The sequence below is a fragment of the Enhydra lutris genome, unplaced genomic scaffold, assembly GCF_002288905.1.
Source record: "Enhydra lutris kenyoni isolate GAN:26980312 unplaced genomic scaffold, ASM228890v2 scaffoldscaffold37, whole genome shotgun sequence".
Lineage (NCBI taxonomy): Eukaryota > Metazoa > Chordata > Mammalia > Carnivora > Mustelidae > Enhydra > Enhydra lutris.
Window position 1 is genome coordinate 16,254,543 of NW_019154121.1, and position 18,735 is coordinate 16,273,277.

The 18,735-nt window shown below is 38.1% G+C and overlaps 1 protein-coding gene across 5 annotated transcripts in view; it reads left to right on the forward strand.

The window, feature by feature from the left end:
* The window catches only part of LOC111154393 (discs large MAGUK scaffold protein 2), a 1,367,735-nt gene that overhangs the window by 975,017 nt on the left and 373,983 nt on the right, over positions 1-18,735 (forward strand). For all 5 annotated transcript variants that reach the window (XM_022513932.1, XM_022513933.1, XM_022513930.1 and 2 more), the window contains one exon: positions 11,804-11,872. In XM_022513932.1, coding sequence (XP_022369640.1) covers positions 11,804-11,872 — 69 coding nt within the window. The remainder of the gene's footprint in view (positions 1-11,803; positions 11,873-18,735) is intronic.

Sequence of the window (18,735 nt, forward strand, 5' to 3'; positions counted from 1 at the left end):
TAAAGTAGATGGGGAGACCAGGAACAATTGTTTCCTCCTCAAACTGAGGGAAAAAATCAAAACAAGGCAAGTGAGAGGACTTATCTAAGGCCTTTGAGCTCTCCTTAGGAGCACAGTGGAAAAACCCACATTTCTGACTTCTAGGCTTCTGTTCTTTTTTCCATACAACTCTGCTTCCTAGATATTGTCAAAGAATAAAAAGAATGTGAAAAAATTTCCTGAAAAATATGTTTTGTGTATGAAATAAAGGGATACTCAGGGTCATATGAACTAATGCCTGAAATACCAACAGGTATACAAAAATCTTCCCATTCCAGGTTCTCTAATTGTTGGTGCATTTTGTTGTCCTTGGCCGCATTTTATGTAAAATTCCACATTAAAATCCGTTTTCCTTTTTGAAGTTGCTGTGTTGGTGGAACTAGCTGAGACTTGATTTAAGTTCTTATAGGTCCAATTTTTTACTTTCCTTGTGAAGAATAGTCTGTGTGGAAAGGAGCTTTTGATACACGTTCTTACATTACCTCCTGAGATGCAACTTGCATACTGTAGTAGCTAACAAGAGTGATGTGCAGTCTGCCCTTCAAAACCAAAATGAATAAAGGCAGCAATACGCCTGCTGTATTAAAATACTACATTTTGCTTCTGATGTTTCAGGCTCTGAGACCAGGCATATACGGGTTCAGTCCTGAGGGGAAAATACTAAGATCAGCATTTGAAGTATACCTTCAGAGTCTTACACTGCTTAACAATGATGACCAGGAGTTTGAGACTGGCCAGTGTCTGGGCAAGTCGTATTTATTATTGAACTTCTGTCACAGAGAAGAATATGAAGAAGTCTCAGTGTCACAAGACAGAGAAAACCATGGGCTAGGAATTGGATCTGCGTTCTGATCTCACCTTAACCATTCTGGTCATGCATTATAACCTCTCTAGGTCTCCCCTATAAGAAGACTGTGAGGTCTCCCATGATATTCTTTTTTTTTTTTTTAAGATTTTATTTATTTATTTGACAGACAAAGATCACAAGTAGGCAGAGAGGCACAGAGAGAGGAAGGAAGCAGGCTCCCAGCCGAGCAGAGAGCCCGATGCCGGGCTCCATCCCAGGACCCTGGAATCATGACCTGAGCCAAAGGCAGAGGCTTTAACCCACTGAGCCTCACAGGCGCCCCTCCCATGATATTCTTTAAGGATAAGGAAAAAACTAAAATCTAGGTGATAATCCTATTAGGCATTCATAAGATAGAAATTCTCATCACCCACACATCCAACACTGGTTATTGGTTTGTTAGTTAAATGTTTGGACACAACTGTCATCATTTGGAAGGAAAAAGAAAAAATACTTATATGTTGTCATTATTTCACCTTAATTTTTTTTTAATTTTAGAGAGAGCATACATGATCACATGAGCGGGGGTAGGGGTGGGTGGAAGCCGCAGAGGGAGAGAGAGAGAAACTTAAACAGGCTCCATGCCCAGCATGGAGCCCAAGGCAGGGCTCAATTTCACAACCCCAAGATCATGAACCAATATCAAGATCTTGTGGCTGAACCACCTGAGCCAGGTAGGTGCCCCTCAACTTAAATTTTAAACATATAACTATACAAGTGGCATAGTCAAATCAGTGGTTTAGTGGTATTTTTTAAAAGTAGTAGAATTTCTCCTAATACACTTCCTCTAATTTTTTTTTTTGAGTTGCCATGTTATTAATGACTTGATTGAAGCTGTTCACCATTAAGTAAAACCACATTTCTAACATCTTTGACTGTGGCATAAGAAATTTGGTGCCCTGAATTTGATCCACATTTTTTTCATATTTAGATGTTTACCCCAGAATGCATGCTTTCTTCACTGCCCATAATTTTAGTTTTCAACAGATCATCTTCATTAGTCCAGAGTTATACGGTATCTTTCTATAAATCCTCAGTACTCTTAATTTGTCTGATATCACTTATCAGATTTTTTAAAATATGAGGGTCAAGATTTTCTCTACTATCATCAAACTCTGGCCACACTTTTTATGATGTCATTTTCTAGCATCTAAATTGTCCATTAATTGCTTTAAAATGTTTGGTATACCAAGTTGATTAGGAAGGCCAAAAATCTGGCATCCATTTTTTATGAAGTTCTACTTCATTTTTCTTGCATATAGCACAGCCTTAATTCATTATCCATGCCTTTCAATTTAGATTTCTTTAAATTAGAGTCAAAATCAAAAGTACACTACATCATTTTATAATTATTTTCTGACTTTTATAATTGTCTGTCTCACACCTTATTTGGCAGCAATGTTTTGAACTACATATATTATGTCTTTCTAGATCAGTAAATTTTTATAAGTGACACGTCTTTTTAAATTTTTAAATTTTTTTGTTGAAGTATAGTTAACATAGAGCATTATATTATTTTCGGGTATACAATATAATGATTCAAAAATACTACACATTTTTCGGTACTCATCAGATAAGTGTACACTTAAGCACCCATATCCCGCCCCCACCCAACTACCTTCTGTTTGGCAATTATCAGTGCATTCTCTGTATTTAAGAGTCTACTTTTGTGCTTATTTTTTTTATGCTTATTCATTTTTGTGCTTTTCTGTGCTTATTCATTTTTTTGTGCTTATTCTTTTGTTTCTTAAATTCCACATATGAATGAAATCATATGGTACTGTCTTCCTCTGATTTATTTCACTAAGCATTATATCCGCTAGTCCATCTGTATCTCTGCAAATTGCAAGTTCTCATTTTTAATGGCTGACTATATATGTTTGTGTGTGTGTATGTGGTGTGTGTACATCTACCCCATGTTTATCCATTCATCTATCAATGGACGCTTGGGTCATTTCCATATCTTAGCTGTTGTAAATAATGCTGCAATAAAATAGGGGTGCATATATCTTTTCGAATAAGTGTTTTCATTTTCTTTAGGTAAATACCCAGTAGTAGAATTAGTGAACCAAATGATACTTCTATTTTTAATTTTTTGAGAACCTCCATACTGTTTTCTACCAGTTCATATTCCCACCAACAGTGCATGAGGGTTCCTTTTTCTCTGCATTTTTATGGCAACATTTGTCATTTCTTGTGTTTTTTTTTTATTTTAACCATTCTGACAGGTGTACAGTAATACCTCATTATGGTTTTCATTTGCATTTCCCTGATGATTAATGACATTGAACATCTCTTTATGTGTCTGTTGGCCATCTGTATTTCTTCTTGGAAAAGAAGACCTGACCATTTTTAATTGGATTATTTGTTTTTTATGTGTTGAGTTGTATAAGTTCTTTATATCTTTTGGATATTAACCCTTATGAGATTTATCATTTGCAGATATTTTCTCTCATTTACGAGATTGCCTTCATTGTTTTATTTCCTTTGCTGTGCAAAAGCTTTGATGTTTTGAACTGCATATCATTAGTAAGTCTTTCTAGATCAGTAAACTTATTATTGATAGAAACAATTCACACACTCACATTTAATGAGTGTGTATATTTAAATTACATGAGTATAAAATGAGTATAATAAGAATAAACAGATTTGAGAACAGTTACAACTGAATCTTAGTAAACATACAAGTCATATGGAAAGAATGAGAATATATGGGCCATGAGCATTCCAGTTGCAATGAACATTGGTCAGGTTGTCACTGGGGATGAAAAGGACTCGTTAATCTATAAAAAGATGTTGATTAAAAGAGCTCAGTAGTTGGGACACCTGGGTGGCTCATTTAGTTGAGTGTCTACCTTTGGCTTAGGTCATGATCTTAGGGTTCTGGGATTGAGTCCTGCATTGGGCTCCTTGCTCAGCAGGGATCCTGCTTCTCCCTCTTCCTGCTCTTCCCCCTTCTTGTGCTCTCTCTCTCTCTGACAAATAAATAAAATAAAATAAAATATAGAGAGAGCTCAGTAGTAAAACTTGTGGACTGAACAGTTAAACTGGAGGAGGACCAGTGATGATTTGCTAAGAATTCATGGTCCTTGTCTCTTATTATAATTAATAATTGGCATGAAAATGTAAAAGACATTTTATCATATTTGGAGATGATATAAAACTACATGAAAAAGTGAAGTTCTGTAATGGCTAGCACAAAACTACATGAAAAAGTGAAGTTCTGTAATGGCTAATACATCTTAGATACTCAATACATATTTATTCAGTTGAATTGATGACCTAATGTTAGCTCAGCTATAAAACTAGATCAAAATTAATACCACTAAATTTGATGATGGTAGATATTAATTAACTATCTTGAGTTTCCAAAGCCCCATGTACAAGTACACGATAAAATTGATTTCAAATCATTTGATGTCAAAAATATATGAGATGTTAGCTTAACCTTAAATTTAACGATACAGTTAAGCAAACTTTAAAATTCTGTGTTATCTTGGGCTCCTCTGGAAGAAGTATGGAATACAGGTGGAGGAAAGTCAGCATCTCCTGGCACTCAGCCCTGGTTTGAACATATCTGGATCTCTGAATTAATTTCTGGGTTCTATAATTCAAGTAAAAATCAGAAGAAAAATGGGGTGCCTGGCTGGCTCAGTCTGTAGAGTATATGACTCTTGATCTCGGGGTTGTGGGTTTGAGCCCCACATTGGGCGTTGAGATTATTTAAAAATAAAATCTTAAAGAAAAAAAAAAAAAAGAGTGCCTGGGTGGCTCAGCCAGTTAAGCATCTGACTCTTGATTTCAGCTCAGGTCATGATCTAAAGGTCATGAGATGGAGTCCTGCATCAGGCTATGTCAGCCTATGCCAGGCTATGTGCTCTGCAGGGAGTCCACTTTTCTCTTTCTTTCTCTCTCTCTTTTTTCCCTTCTTCCCCCTCTCTCCCTCTCACTTTGCCACTCCCCCTGCTCATACTCTCTCTCTTTCTCTCTTAAATAAATAAATAATCCTTTAAAAAAGTAAAAATATGTATGCCTGCATGGCTCAGTTGGTTAAGCATCTAGCTGAAGGCAGGTGCTTCAGCTCAGGTCATGATACGAGGGTCCTGGGATGGAGTCCCACATCAGGCTCCCTGCTTAGTGGGGAGCCTGCTTTTCCCTCTGCCTACCATTCCACTGGTTTATGGTCTCTCTCTCTCTCTCTCTCTGACAAATAAATAAATATAAAATCTTTAATTAATTAATTAGTTAATTAATTTTTAAATGTTAGAGTATAGAAAAAAGATAGCTAGGAATCTTAATACCATCTAATAAAGAGTCAGAAGCATTAAGAATGTTTATTAGAAAGAACAGAAGTTGCAAGAGTATCTGTCCTCCATGGCTACTGTGGCTATATCAGTATTGCACCAAGAGAAAGAACTTTTCAGTAGGTATAGCTGTTCCACCGTAGATCGCATTTCCCACATGTATAATAGGTACATTAAGCTACGCTTGTATAAAATGAAACTCGGTTATATTCCTAGTGTCATTGTCCAAGTTTTGGCATTTATTAACTTTCTTTCTCATGATGATTTCCACTGGTCTCCCCGCTTATAGATTTGCTCCTCTTCCTTCCACTTTTCAGAGTATTTTTAGGTTTACCCTTCTGAATCATAGATAGTACCATATTGATCCCCAACTTTAGAGAGTTCACCATTGCCATCAAGATAAAGTCCAGACCTCTTGGCATGGTATTCACTGCCTCCCTTGACCCACCCCAAGTCAGTCTCCTGATCTCATCCCTGCCTAGTCTGCTCTGGCCAGGCCAAACTCTCAAGGTTTCCAGAACACATGTACTTTCAATCCTCCATGATTTTGATCATACCCTTCTAGCTTCTCAGAAAGTCATCTTTCCCTTCCACACCATTTAAAATATATATATACAGGGGAGCCTGGGTGGCTCAGTGGGTTAAAGCCTCTGCCTTCGGCTCAGGTCATGATCCCAGGGTGCTGGGATCGAGCCCCGCATCAGGCTCTCTGCTCAGCAGGGAGCATGCTTCCCTCCCTCTCTCTCTGCCTTCCTCTCTGCCTACTTACGATCTCTGTCTGTCAAATAAATAAATAAAATCTTTAAAAAAAATTATATATATATATATATCCTTCCAGATCCAGCTTAGATGGTTTGTCTACCAAATATACCTAGAGATTGATATTGAAAAATGTTATCTATATGAAAAGATCCCATGTGGTTTATTTGATTTCACTGATTCTATTATCAAGTGTTTATTGAGTACTACACCATTAAGGAATCAAAGAGTCATCCCAAGCACCTAACATGATCCCTGGTACATAGTAAATGCCCAATGAACATTTGTTAGATGTGACCAGGAGATATAAATAATTATATGAGACAATTCATGTTAAGTATCAGTAAAGCAATAGGAGAGATACCCAGCTTCATGTGGGAAGGTAATAGTTTTGGCTATGTTGCATTTGAGGTACTGGTTTGATACCCAAGAAGATATACACTCTTCTTTTTAAGAATGGCAACTTAATGCATGTGTACGAAGACAAGGAAAGTAGAAAAAGAGAAGAAATAAATAATAAGAGAGATCAGATGAATGATAGATACAGGTGTTCAAGAGAACGTGAAGAGTTATAAATGACAAGGAGAGATGAAAGTTATTCAGAAATGTAGGTAAAAAATGAAATAGAATAATGAAAACATACCAGGAGGTATTTTACTTGGATGGGACTTTACAAGGCACATTAAATTTCATTGTTATCACCTTGTTATTAAAAGACCCAAAAATCTTTTTGTGTTCTCCATAAAATGACATAGTTTTAACACTACAACATTTTGTAAAGACCAGTTATCCTGTCTCTTATTGCTGTAGAGTTGGAGTAAATTAAAAAGCCATTTATCATTACCATCTAGGTCCTTTGTGTTGCATGTGTAATAAAACAGTTTCAAATCAGATGCTCAACACAATTTTAATTTCACACAGCAATAGGATTGCATCTTTCAGCACCGTGCAGATGTCATTTTCTTGGGCAATAACCGGAGTCTTTTACTTGGAAAATCAGAGAGTTCCTGGAAAAGTGATTCCACTGTTCTCTGGCTCAGTTTTAGTCAATGGCAGCATGACTTTTACAAAGGGAATAGGGATATTACCTCTCTCTAAACCTGAAGAGGTCTTGGTAAAATTGACCTCCACAGTTACCTGATTTGCCACTTCAGCCAAGCTGCCTAAGTACAGAGAGGAGCCACATGATTTCTACCACGTGATGGGACTTCGTCCCCAGTGTTATTGCTGTGACATTCTACTGAGCCTTCTCATCCCACTCACTCACCATTCACTGTCACTCAAATTCTCATAGATGTCCAGGGCTCGTTAATAAGGTGGTGTGGATAGGAGAGAGAAGGCCCTCTTTTAAATTACCTTCATTTAAAAAAAAATGATCTTCAAAAGCCACTGACATGCAAGTTGGACAGATATGGTGAATATAATGGGTGCTGTTTTATGCAAAACAAAACTGTCAGATTCAGCATTTCCTAACAAAATGTTTGAGATCCTCTATCTGAACTAATCACAGAGCTTTGCTTTCACTTTTCTGTAAGGCAACATGATTTGTCTTGGAGGAACAAGTACTTTAGAGCCAGCAAACATGGGTCCTACTCTTGCTACCTACTAGCTGTGAGACCTTGGTCCTTAATTTCCTTCAAAAATGGGCATAATGGTTCTCTCTCGATGTTGTCACAAAGTTTGAAAGAGATGGGGCATGGGGCCTTGCAGATAGATGGAACTCAGACCATGGTTTTCATGCTTCAAAAAGGCATTTATGAAGCATGTTCTGTGGGTCAGCCCTGAGCTGAGAATGTCCAAATGGATAAGCCGCACTCCTTGCTCTGAAAACAGGCGTCACTTAGTGGGAAAAAAACGACAATAACAACAATAGGCATGTAAATGAATGGTGGTGATTCTCAGTCTTGGGTGCTATTTTGGATGTGTGGAAGACGTGGGATGGTGCACAGAGCAGCATGTCAGCGGCGCTGGGGTGGTGGAGGGCATATCCTAGAATGCTTTACAGAATAGATTCAATTGTGTCTTGGAAAAATGATAGGAGGAGAAGGATGGCCATTTTTGATAAGAGTTTTTTTTTAAGACAAGGATATTCTGAGCACTTGGCTCTGCAATGTTAAAAGCTTGACGTTTTAGCGGAGCCTTCCTCCCATGCTGCTGCTTCCCACAGTTCTCAGAATTCCATCTGACTGGTCTGTGCCTGCGGAGCTGAAAGGGCCAGGCAGTGGTTACCTGTAATCTGTTCATCGTGGTGGAACTAGCCGCACACTGTCTATGCAGTCAATAATATGGAATGCATGGGCCTGCTTGATTCCAGGTGGAAGATGTTCAGTATTCTTAAAAAATACAAGTTATTATCACCATCTGGTAGCTCCTAATACCCGCTGCAAGTGTCCCCCCCTTCAAGTCCTGCTTACACATTGCTATCAGGGAAGAACAAAAATTCCCTTGTGTCTGTAGGTCTTGACTATCCAGTAATTCGCTGTATTTGTCTTAGTAAAGTAAGAGGGTCATTACATGCTGTAAAAGGCTCTGTTTCTTCAAAATTTACACACCAGGAGAAACTGGCTGACTTTGCACGTATAATATACGAGGAGTCATATTCTGTGTGTACTTCACGGTATCTCCCACATTTAAGTGTCACTAAAACCTTAAGAGGGACATGACTGGAATAATGTCGGGTAGAATAATAATTAGTTTAAGGTAGTGATAAGTAAAGAGAGATTGCTGAATATTTCTTTGTTTTAATTGTATGGGCTAAGCTAGAGGTGAGGAGGCGATCAGGAATTCCAGCTACTCATTCATCTTGGTTAGCAGGCATCATTGATCTTTACCCAAAAAGGACTGTTGGTACTTTCTAAACCAGTGCCATATAGATGGTAACGGAAAGGATTAAACAGTTTAAACAAAAAATACAATTAGCAAGTAAGCATATAGAAAAAAATGGTCATTTTCGCTAATGAGGAAATTGGAAGTATCATTTTGTACCTATTATCAATTTTTTTAAATTATACTGTTAATGTCTATAAGATTGTGGTGAAATTGGTGTGTGTATGTGTATATATATGTACATATATATATTTAAAAATATAGTACATGGAATATATATATATAGTAGAGGCAATAAAATGATACAAAGCTTTTAAAAAATAATTAATAACATAAATGAAGAACCTGGTGAATGTTTCCATTTGGGGAACATAGTCAAAGGAGATTGTCAAATAAGAAAAAGTAATTGATATCAATATGTTCATGCAGCATGTTTGTAATATTAAAACAGTAGTATTAACCCAAATATCTAACCACAAAGAATAGTTAAATAAAATAGATCGCAGAGGAAGTAACATTATATAACACCAAAATAATAATTATGGAGACCCTATAAAAATGCTTAAATTATAATGAGCAAATGTGGGATATAAAGCTATATATGGTCTGTGTATGTATAAAACTGTATGAAGCACATGTGGACATAGAGTCAATAGCATAGCATGGAAAGTACACACATTGGCAACAAGATAGGCTTTAGTTTGAGTTCTAGTTCCATATTTGCAAGCTGTTGATTTCTAATAAGTCATTTAGGTTTTGTGTGTTTTGTATTTTTTATATATAAAATGTGGCTACTTGTACATGCCTACAGGACAGCTGCAATAATTAAAATTAGATAATTCTGTGATATCTGAGACAAGGTAATGGGATTATATGTGATCTTTTTTAACTTTCTCTTATTTTGATTTTCATTATTTTATAATATTTTTACAATAGAAAATACATTTTAATTTGATATTGATCACCAAATTTATATTATACTCACAAATACACATCTTGTGGCATTGACTATATAAATAAAAGAAATGATCTGAGTAATTCTTATTCAGTGCTAAATATGTTAAAATACACATTCTGCTAAATCATATTAGTTTATTAACAAACACTTAATGTAGCTTTTACCATGTTAACAGACACTGTTTTAAACATTATATTCACTGAATCCTTATAACAATCCCAGGAAGAAAGTACTGTTACTATCCTGATCTCACAGATGAGAAACTGATCCGCAGAGAGCTGTAGATCACTTGAGTGAGGTCACATTAGTCCGTGTGGTGGAGCTGGGATTTTAACTTAGGCATCTGGTTACATGGACCAGCTCCTGAACGCTACGCTGCTTTCCAACTGTCAACCAAACCATGTTCAGGGAACATATATAGTGCTCGCCACTATAAAGGATGCCGGGAAACATAGGGCACCATCCTTAACTTGAACAACGTTCTCTAGTTTTTAGCTACGGTGCCCAAATTCTGCTCCCTCAACCTCAGATAAATGTCATCCATGTCACAACTAAATGCAATTAAGAGAGATAACCACTTCTCGTCCATAATGACTGGAGTTCTGGATGAAAATCTGGAGCCTACTTCTTGACTCTGTGACAATGTCATTGTTTTCTGCTGAGAAATTGTGGAGTTGTGTGAAGATGTTCTGCAAACATCTGACTCAGGTTTCTCTTTATTCATATATTTGTATATATACAGCTTCATAGCCTATATATACATATATATGTATATGTGTGTGTATATATATATATATATCTGTAACTAATATTACAACTAAGATACTAAATACTAAAAACTAAAATTACACACTGAAATTAATAAAATTTTATTAATAAAATTACATACATTTTATGATACATTTGAACACATAGGAAATCCACAAAACATTACTTTTTAGGGTTAGATTGTCTTTGTATATATCTAATGAAACTTTATCTCTGATTGAAGAGTATTCTGAGATTGCAAAACACGTTCTTACAAATCTGAAAACTTGCCACCTTTTCAGAGACAATATAACAGGATGGTTAAGAGTAGTGGCTCTAGAATCAGAGGGTCTAGATGCTATCTCAAGGACAAGTATTTACCACATGACTCAGGACAAGTCTCTAAACCTCTCCATACCTTAGTTTCTTCACCTGTTAATGGGACGGTGTGTACCTCATAGGGTTGAGAGAAGTAAACAAATAAATTTAGACAAGGGATTCAGGCTATATGAGAGCTCAATGAATGATAAACATTATAATTTTTATTGCAACTGGTTATCTATGAAATCAGTCTTATTACCATGCAACCAAAACAAAATATGGATATCATTAAATTCTAAGATTGGCAGGACGCCTGAGTGGCTCAGTCAGTTAAGCGTCTGCTTTCGGCTCAGGTCATGATCCCAGGACCCTGGGATCGAGCCCTGCATTGGTCTCCCTGCTCAGCAGGGAGTCTGCTTCTCCCTCTGCCCCTCCCACTATCTCTCTTTCTCTCTCTCTCTGTCAAATAAATAAATAAATAAATAAGCCTTAAAAAAAAATTCTAAGATTGGTGTGCAACCAGAGGTCTCATTTTTTGAGTTTTTGTGTTCACCCAACAGCTGAATTGTTATTAATTTTACAAGTAAGTGTTGCAAGTGTGAACTAATATGAAACTTATACTAATTAAATACTTAAGTTTTCAAATCCACTGTTTTAAAAAGTGTTATAAAAATATTCTTCATTTAAAAAGTAATACACTGCATCATAATGAAATATGAAAATTACCTCTTCCAAATACTTTTGTTTCTTTTCATGTCCTTCTGTCATTTCAAGGTTACTTTTGAATAATACATGCTGAAATCAAGTTATAAGGAAATATTAACCCCTTACCTGGTATAGTACCAGATTTTGGTGGATGATTCTACTTGTTATCAAAGAACATTTAATCTCCACTGTATTTCTTTCAAGATTGGTTCTTTTCTTGACAATAGAACTGATTAGAATGTGCAAAGACATTTTAAATAAAAGATCTGTGTTTGTCTTTTCTTTCTTTTGTTGCAGTCATTCTCAACACAGCACTGCAACCCGCCAGCCTTCAGTGACTCTCCAGCGGGCCATCTCCCTGGAAGGGTAAGATAAGAATAATACGGAACCTTCTCTTAAACTAAACTGCAGCCTCATCTCTAGGGCATAAAGAAATTCTCTGCCTGCCTTCCTTCCCTTCTTTCCTTTCTTCGTTCCTTCTGTTGGCAAATATCTATCAAGCTTATGTTATATGCCAAGCACTGTGCTAGGTACTACATTTAACAAGTCAAATAAGATCTCTTCTTTCCCTTCAGAGGGCTCCTTGCCTACTGGGAATGGCAGAAATACAGACACATATTTGCATCCAGTGTAAGCATCACAAAGGAGATGCATGTAAGGAATTAATGGAAGATCCAGGAAGGCCATCTAGCTGAGAATGGGCATCAAAGAAGGAGGGGGAAGCAGGTCAGGATGGTCTCAGAGAAGGCATAACTGTCAAGCTGAGAACTGAAGCCCCTATGGGTATTTGCCGGACAGACACTGGAAGGAAGGGTTCTCTGAGCAGAAGAAAGGGCACGTGGAAAACACGAACACATGAGCAAGCATGAGGTGGCATAAGGCCTTTAGGTGATTCAGAGATTGGCCTAGGGTGTGTGAAGCAGTGGGGCAGGAGAGAAGAATGGAGATGTTGGGGGTGCCTGGGTGGCTCAATAAGTCAAGTGTCCAGCTCTTAATTTCAGTTCATTTCAGGTCTCTGAGTTTATGAGATCCAGCCCTGGGTCAGGCTCTGCATTCAGCGAGGAGTCTTTTGGAGAGTATCTCACACCCTCTCCCTCTGACACTACCCACCCCTGCTCACACAGTCTCTCACACTCTCTCTCTCTAAAATAAATGAATAAATTTTTAAAAAGAAAAAAAGAGAGAGAGAATGGAGTTGTTGGCTGGGCGGGCTTACATTTTAGAGGACTTAGTATTTTGTATTTCTGAATTCCCCAATCAGATAAAAGCTGGAGGGGCTGTGGGGAAGGGGTTAGTATTTCCCTCCACTTGTTTTATAATTAAAGCTGGTTTAATTGAGAACATTTAGTTGATTAATGTATAAAAATTAAATCATGTTACTTCTCCAGTATCTGTTACCAATTTTGTTTCAACCCTATTTCTCAATGACGCATAGGCTTCCTTAATGGCATTTCAATTCAAATCTCTAACTTTATTATTTATTAGTCCTTTCTATTTTAAAATATTATGTTTTATTCAGACCTCTGTCCCTCCTTCTAACATAATTAGGACTTGGGTTCCACCAGAGCGTTCTGGAGTCGACAGGGGTATGGCCCACTCTGTCTCTCATACCATCCCTCTAGATATTTCTTTCTCTTAGATTTCTCCTCTGGTAGTATTGGGGCAAAAAAAAGGAAACAAGAAGTGGTATTTCCTCCCCATTCTACTGTGGCTGTTCCCTTTCTCTTGGTTATCTCTGGTGATGTAGCCTGAATGGGTGAATAACCAAACATGCACCAATGTCAAGAGACTCCCACAGCTCCTCCATCTGAGTGATCCCCTGGGAGACCAAGCTATCGTTTCCACAGAACCCCTAGCAATAGCATACTGTGCCTTCCCATGCACTCACCACTGCTTGAACCATAGTCATCCCTCCCATGCCTGGAGTCCCCATTTCTCATCTGTCCTCAGCAGTTTCAAATCTGAGACTCATAGGCCGAGGGGCAGCCATCTTTCCTTCCCCTTGGGTGGACTTGCCAAGGACAGTCCTTACCTCTTTTGCCCCTGGCTGACCTTCTTATCTCCTCTCCCCATGGTTCTTTTCCATCCCGGAGAGGAACAGGGCAAAGCAGCAAACTCCATTGCTAGATGGATATCCACTTGGAAGAGATGCAAGTCTTTACTTCATGGAAGAGCATAAATATTATATTATAAATACTTTTCATGGAGTGCCCTTTCTTGCCCTCAGCTAAGGAAACTCCTTGCATGTCCCCAAACCCATCGGAAAGTGAGCAAAAGGAATGTGGCCTCTCCATGGGCACTGCACTCCCCACAAAAGGACACCTTCCCCTGGTAGTCCTCCTCTTCTGTTTGTAATGGTAAAGAACATCAGACCACTTTAGCTCCTCTAGTATACAAATAAATAAAAACAAAGAGGTGGGAATGGTAGGCTAAATATGAATTCAGCTCTGGAGAATTAAGCAATATTTTTCTCAACAGGACAGTATCTTCATTGTTAACATTTGTTCTAGTCCATAAAAAAACAAAGGCATAGGAAGTTCCCAGTAGATACGTCACAGCATTTGGTTCTGAGGTAGTATTTAAGGTGGTCTAGATTCTGGGTCATAACCAGACTCCCTGAGTTTAAATCAGGACTCAGGAACTTATTAGCTGTGTGATAGCAAGTTGCTTGGGTTTTTTTTTTTGTATGTTTTTTGTTTGTTTGTTTGTTTGTTTTTATATGCCTCAATTTCCTCATCTGTAAAATGTACATACTTAGTATTTCCTTACAGAGTTTTTCTCAAAAATGAAAGTTATATATATTATTTTTTATAATAGTACTGGCATTATATGTGTGTTTTGCTATAGTATAGTATAACGTTCATTGGTGGTGTTGTTATACATAGCATACTTAATTTATCAGGCAAGAGAATTTTGCATTTATATTAAATAAGGATTCATTAAAACAGTCAGAGATCCTTGTCTTCACTGTACTTTGGAGAGACATATTTCTCTAGCACGGGTAATAATCACTTGTGGAAGCAATCCAAATCATTGAGTTTGCATCATTGGTGCGTTTATTTATATATATGTAAATATATATTTATATATATAAACAAATGTATTTTAATTACCAAGATTATACTTAAATGCTCATTAAACACGTTATATAATAGTGTAAGCCTTTTCTACATAGCGGCTTATCCTCAGCTCTGAAGGAAAGAATACGGGACCAGAATAAGAAATACTCTTACATTTCTGGCATACGCATCTCAGAAAGTTTAAGACAAAGATGCTACGTAAATGTGAGAGGAAATAGTCTCCCAAGCCTATTCTTCCGTCAGCACCCGCAGTGCAGGTGTGTGTGGCCTTGTGACTATACCCTCCATAACACCCCTGTCGATTTCCTCTTCCTGGAAAGTGCCATAGTTTAGAAAAACTATTCCACAAAACTCACTGATCACATTCTCCTGTGGACTGTGATCAGTTTTGAATTCTGCATGTTAAATCGGACATGTGGAACAGATGAGGAAAGGACGTCCAGAGTTAACAAAGGGCTGGGACAGCATTCTATTCCAGAAAACATTGACAAGATTAGGATTCTATGATTTGAAGAATGGAACTCATCATTAAAGAGATTACATTCAAAATGTGCAACTTGCTGAGAATAAAAATAATTCAGATTTGTGGATATTCCTTCAAGGGGAGAGAAAAGAAACTAGCATTTACCGAGTGTTTATCAGGTCCCTGGTGTGTTCTCGTTTTCTCTCTCTCCTCATCCGTCTGTTTATCTTCTCTAATTTTGTTTCCAAAATAGTCATATAAAACGGGCATCCTTTTTTTTGAATCTTGATTCTCAGGGAGATTAAGTAATTTTCCCAAAGATACCTACCTAGAAAGCACAATTTGGATTTGAAATCAGGTTATACTCTGCTGTACAGCAGTGCAGCATGAAAAGGCTTTAAGGAGCTGGAGAGCGCTAGTCACACCATTCATAACCACATTCTGAGTAAGTTAGACACAGTGAAGAACTTCCTGGGACTTCCATTTCAAAATGATAAAGAATAAGAACTGACTCTAAGCCTAGAAATCATTAAACAGAACTAATAACCCACCTCTTGGAGTAGATCTGGAGATCCATGTACACGCTACGTAACTGAGGTGTTTGTGGTAGAGGTGAGGGTATGGGGACTGAGCTGCGCACTGGTCTCTACATCATCTTCTTTGTTCCTTACAAGGACTTCCCTTGGCAGGACACAGAATGGCAGTCAGTCCACATATTGGTCATTAACACAGAGAAGATTTCCTCTAACTAGTCTAAATAATGGTGCTTTCTTTTAAAGCTATTTACAAATCTTTTCTTTCTTCTTATTTACAGAAGCTTATTAGCAGTTAGCCAATAAATATTTTTTTAGCCTTTTGCACTGTTTTCCACTTTAGTGCAATGACGTCTGTCATAACCACAATCAGTAATTCTAATTCTCTGCTGAGACCAAAAATGCAAAGGCCTTCCCCTCACTTCATAATACAAGGATGACTCCTTTTCTAAAATCAAAAATGGTCAGGCACCTGGACAGCTCAGTCCGTTAAGCACCCGCCTCTGGCTCAGGTCATGATCCCAGGTTCCTGGGATAGAGTCCTGCATTGGACTCACTGCTCAGCAGGGAGTCTGCTTCTCCCTCTTCCCCTCCCCACTTCTTGTGATCTCTCTCTCTCTCTCTCTCTCAAATAAATAAATAAAATCTTAAAGAAAATGATATTCTCAGCTATGCTCCATTGTTTTAACTGACAAAGCATTTTGCCTCATATTTAACAAATCCTGTGCTATGAAAAATATTGTGTTCCTTGCAGTCATGGAAGAAAACTGACTCTGGAATCAATGAATTGGTTTTGAAGCCTGGCCTCTCTGCCATCTGTTGTTGTCAGTCTTAAACAGACCTTCCCCTCTCTAAGCATGAGTTTTCTCCTTAGCCAAAAGGGAGAATCGCACAGGACTCACTAGCTTTGTGCAGTTGCATGTACATATTTGACCCTCACTAACTACTACATGAATATATACTTAGTCCAAGTGTTCTGAGAAAACAAAACTTCTATAGCCTAGATTAGTTTGAATACAAACATTGAACACTTGTTATTAAATATATATGTGTATATATTTACATATGTAATATATAAAATTTCTGGATGTAAAATAAAATATTGGAGGTAGAAATAATTTTGCATTGTTGGAATATTTAGAAGGAGATACCTCAGTAATTCTTTATAAGGTTCAGAACACTAAAACTCATACTATATGTGCCCAGCTGGCCAACACATAGAGAGATAATGTGGCATGCAATCATTGTCACTGAGCACATGGTGGGAAAGTCATTTTTTACTTTGCATAGGCCAATAGGTCTTTAGCAGTATTCCCATTAAGGTGTTATACTGCTGAGTGGAGGCAATCAGCTGAAATTGGAAATTTTTCAAAACTTTCCTTCCTAATGATTTCATGAAAAGCAACTACTAAGGATATTTTTAAAATGAATGTACTTTAAAAGTCCTTATGTTTATATAGTTTTTACCTAAGTTGCTGTTTACTTGACATAAAATAAGTGGGAATGTTTCAGATTTCCAGTTAATTTGATCCATGAAGACAACAAAACTGTCTAATTGAGCCTCCACCTAGAGTTACTGCTGTTTTTTAAATCGATGTGTGAGTCATCTTTAACTATGCCAGGCATTAGGAGGCAGAATATCATCCCCATTCACAGTGTGATCTCCTGCTTCAGGTTCAAGTTGACAGATACAGCCTACCACACCTTCATCTCTTCTTCCTCCTGGGACCCCATTAAAAGGACACTGAAAGAATAAAAAAGGGATATTCCCATAATGGTAAAGGAAGTGGGAGAGGCATCAAAAGCCGAAAGATTCCATCACATTTGTAGATGACAGGAAGCAGATGGACCAAACAGAACAAAGCAACCCGCAGCCTTCGATCACCCACGGAGGCAGGGCTGGCGTGTTCTGTGTAAATGCTGTCTCCTAGGGTTCTGTTTCCAGGGATGCCACCCACAAAAAGGCCCACCACAGTGCAGCAGCCTTGCAGGCAGGGGCCTCTGGCTCACGGGGGCGGGGGGGGGGGGGGGGCAGAACTGCCTGGCAGAGCCCAGGAAATTCAGAGACTTCAGAATAGTGACAACAGATGGGACTGAGTACAGAGTCTGAGAATAGGACTAAGGGTGCCCCGACTCAGCATACACACGCCTGACACAAGGCGACTGCTGGACAAAGGACTTACCACCAGCCAGAAAATGAAGGCTCTCCGTAAAAGAAACAGAGCACAGCCAATTACAGGGACAGTTTTCAGGTTTGCTTACGTAACCGGAAGCCTTTCCATGGAAAAGTCTCGTCCTTAACTGCAGCATCCCCTGTAGCCTTTCTACTATTTCATCCTTGAATATGCACAGCCAGCCACAGGTTACCAAATAGTTTAACAACACCTGCAAAATGACAAAAACAAGATTAAAACACACATGCACAGAGAAAAACTATGCTCGTGGAAACAGAAAAAATTCTGGGAAAAAAATAGGATTTAAAGAAAGGCTCTCTTATAAGCATATTTTTAAACAATATGGAGGTAACTACTAGAATTAAAATCAAAATGGTTAAAAGCGATCGCCTCCGGGAAGCCGGGTAGGCTTCTGGTGTATGTGTTGGGCGGGGGTGGGGGGGGGTGACATAAATTGAACTTTTGGAACAAGGCAGAGGTTAAAAAAGGGAAATCATGAGCCAAAACCTAAAGTACTTGGCTAACAATGCCAAGAGGACATCTCTTCAGCTCTCAAGTAGCGTCCTTTCACCCACTAGAGGGCGCATACTTGGTTTTACACTTGGTTTTATTTTACCTTAAAAGAATGTTTGAGCAACATTCTAGAAGCAGATTCCTACTAACTGGCATTTTCACCTCAGTGAAATAGCTGGCCTGGAGCCTGTTGACCACCCTCTACAAGTGGCACTTCACAAGAAGCTAGAGAGCCATTGTCAGTGATACCGTAGGAAGGACTCTTTATAGAGTGGATGGTTTATCTAACTGACCCTAACTAAATCTCTCTCCCAAATAGAGAAGTCTCTGAGTATCCAAAGGATAACCAAAAAGCAGTGTGTCTGTAAACAGATAGATCTAGGGGAAAACCCATCCTCTCAGGTTAACTGTTCTGTGTGGGTATCACTGTCATTCTTTCTTAGAGGGATAGGCCTGTCTTGATGGG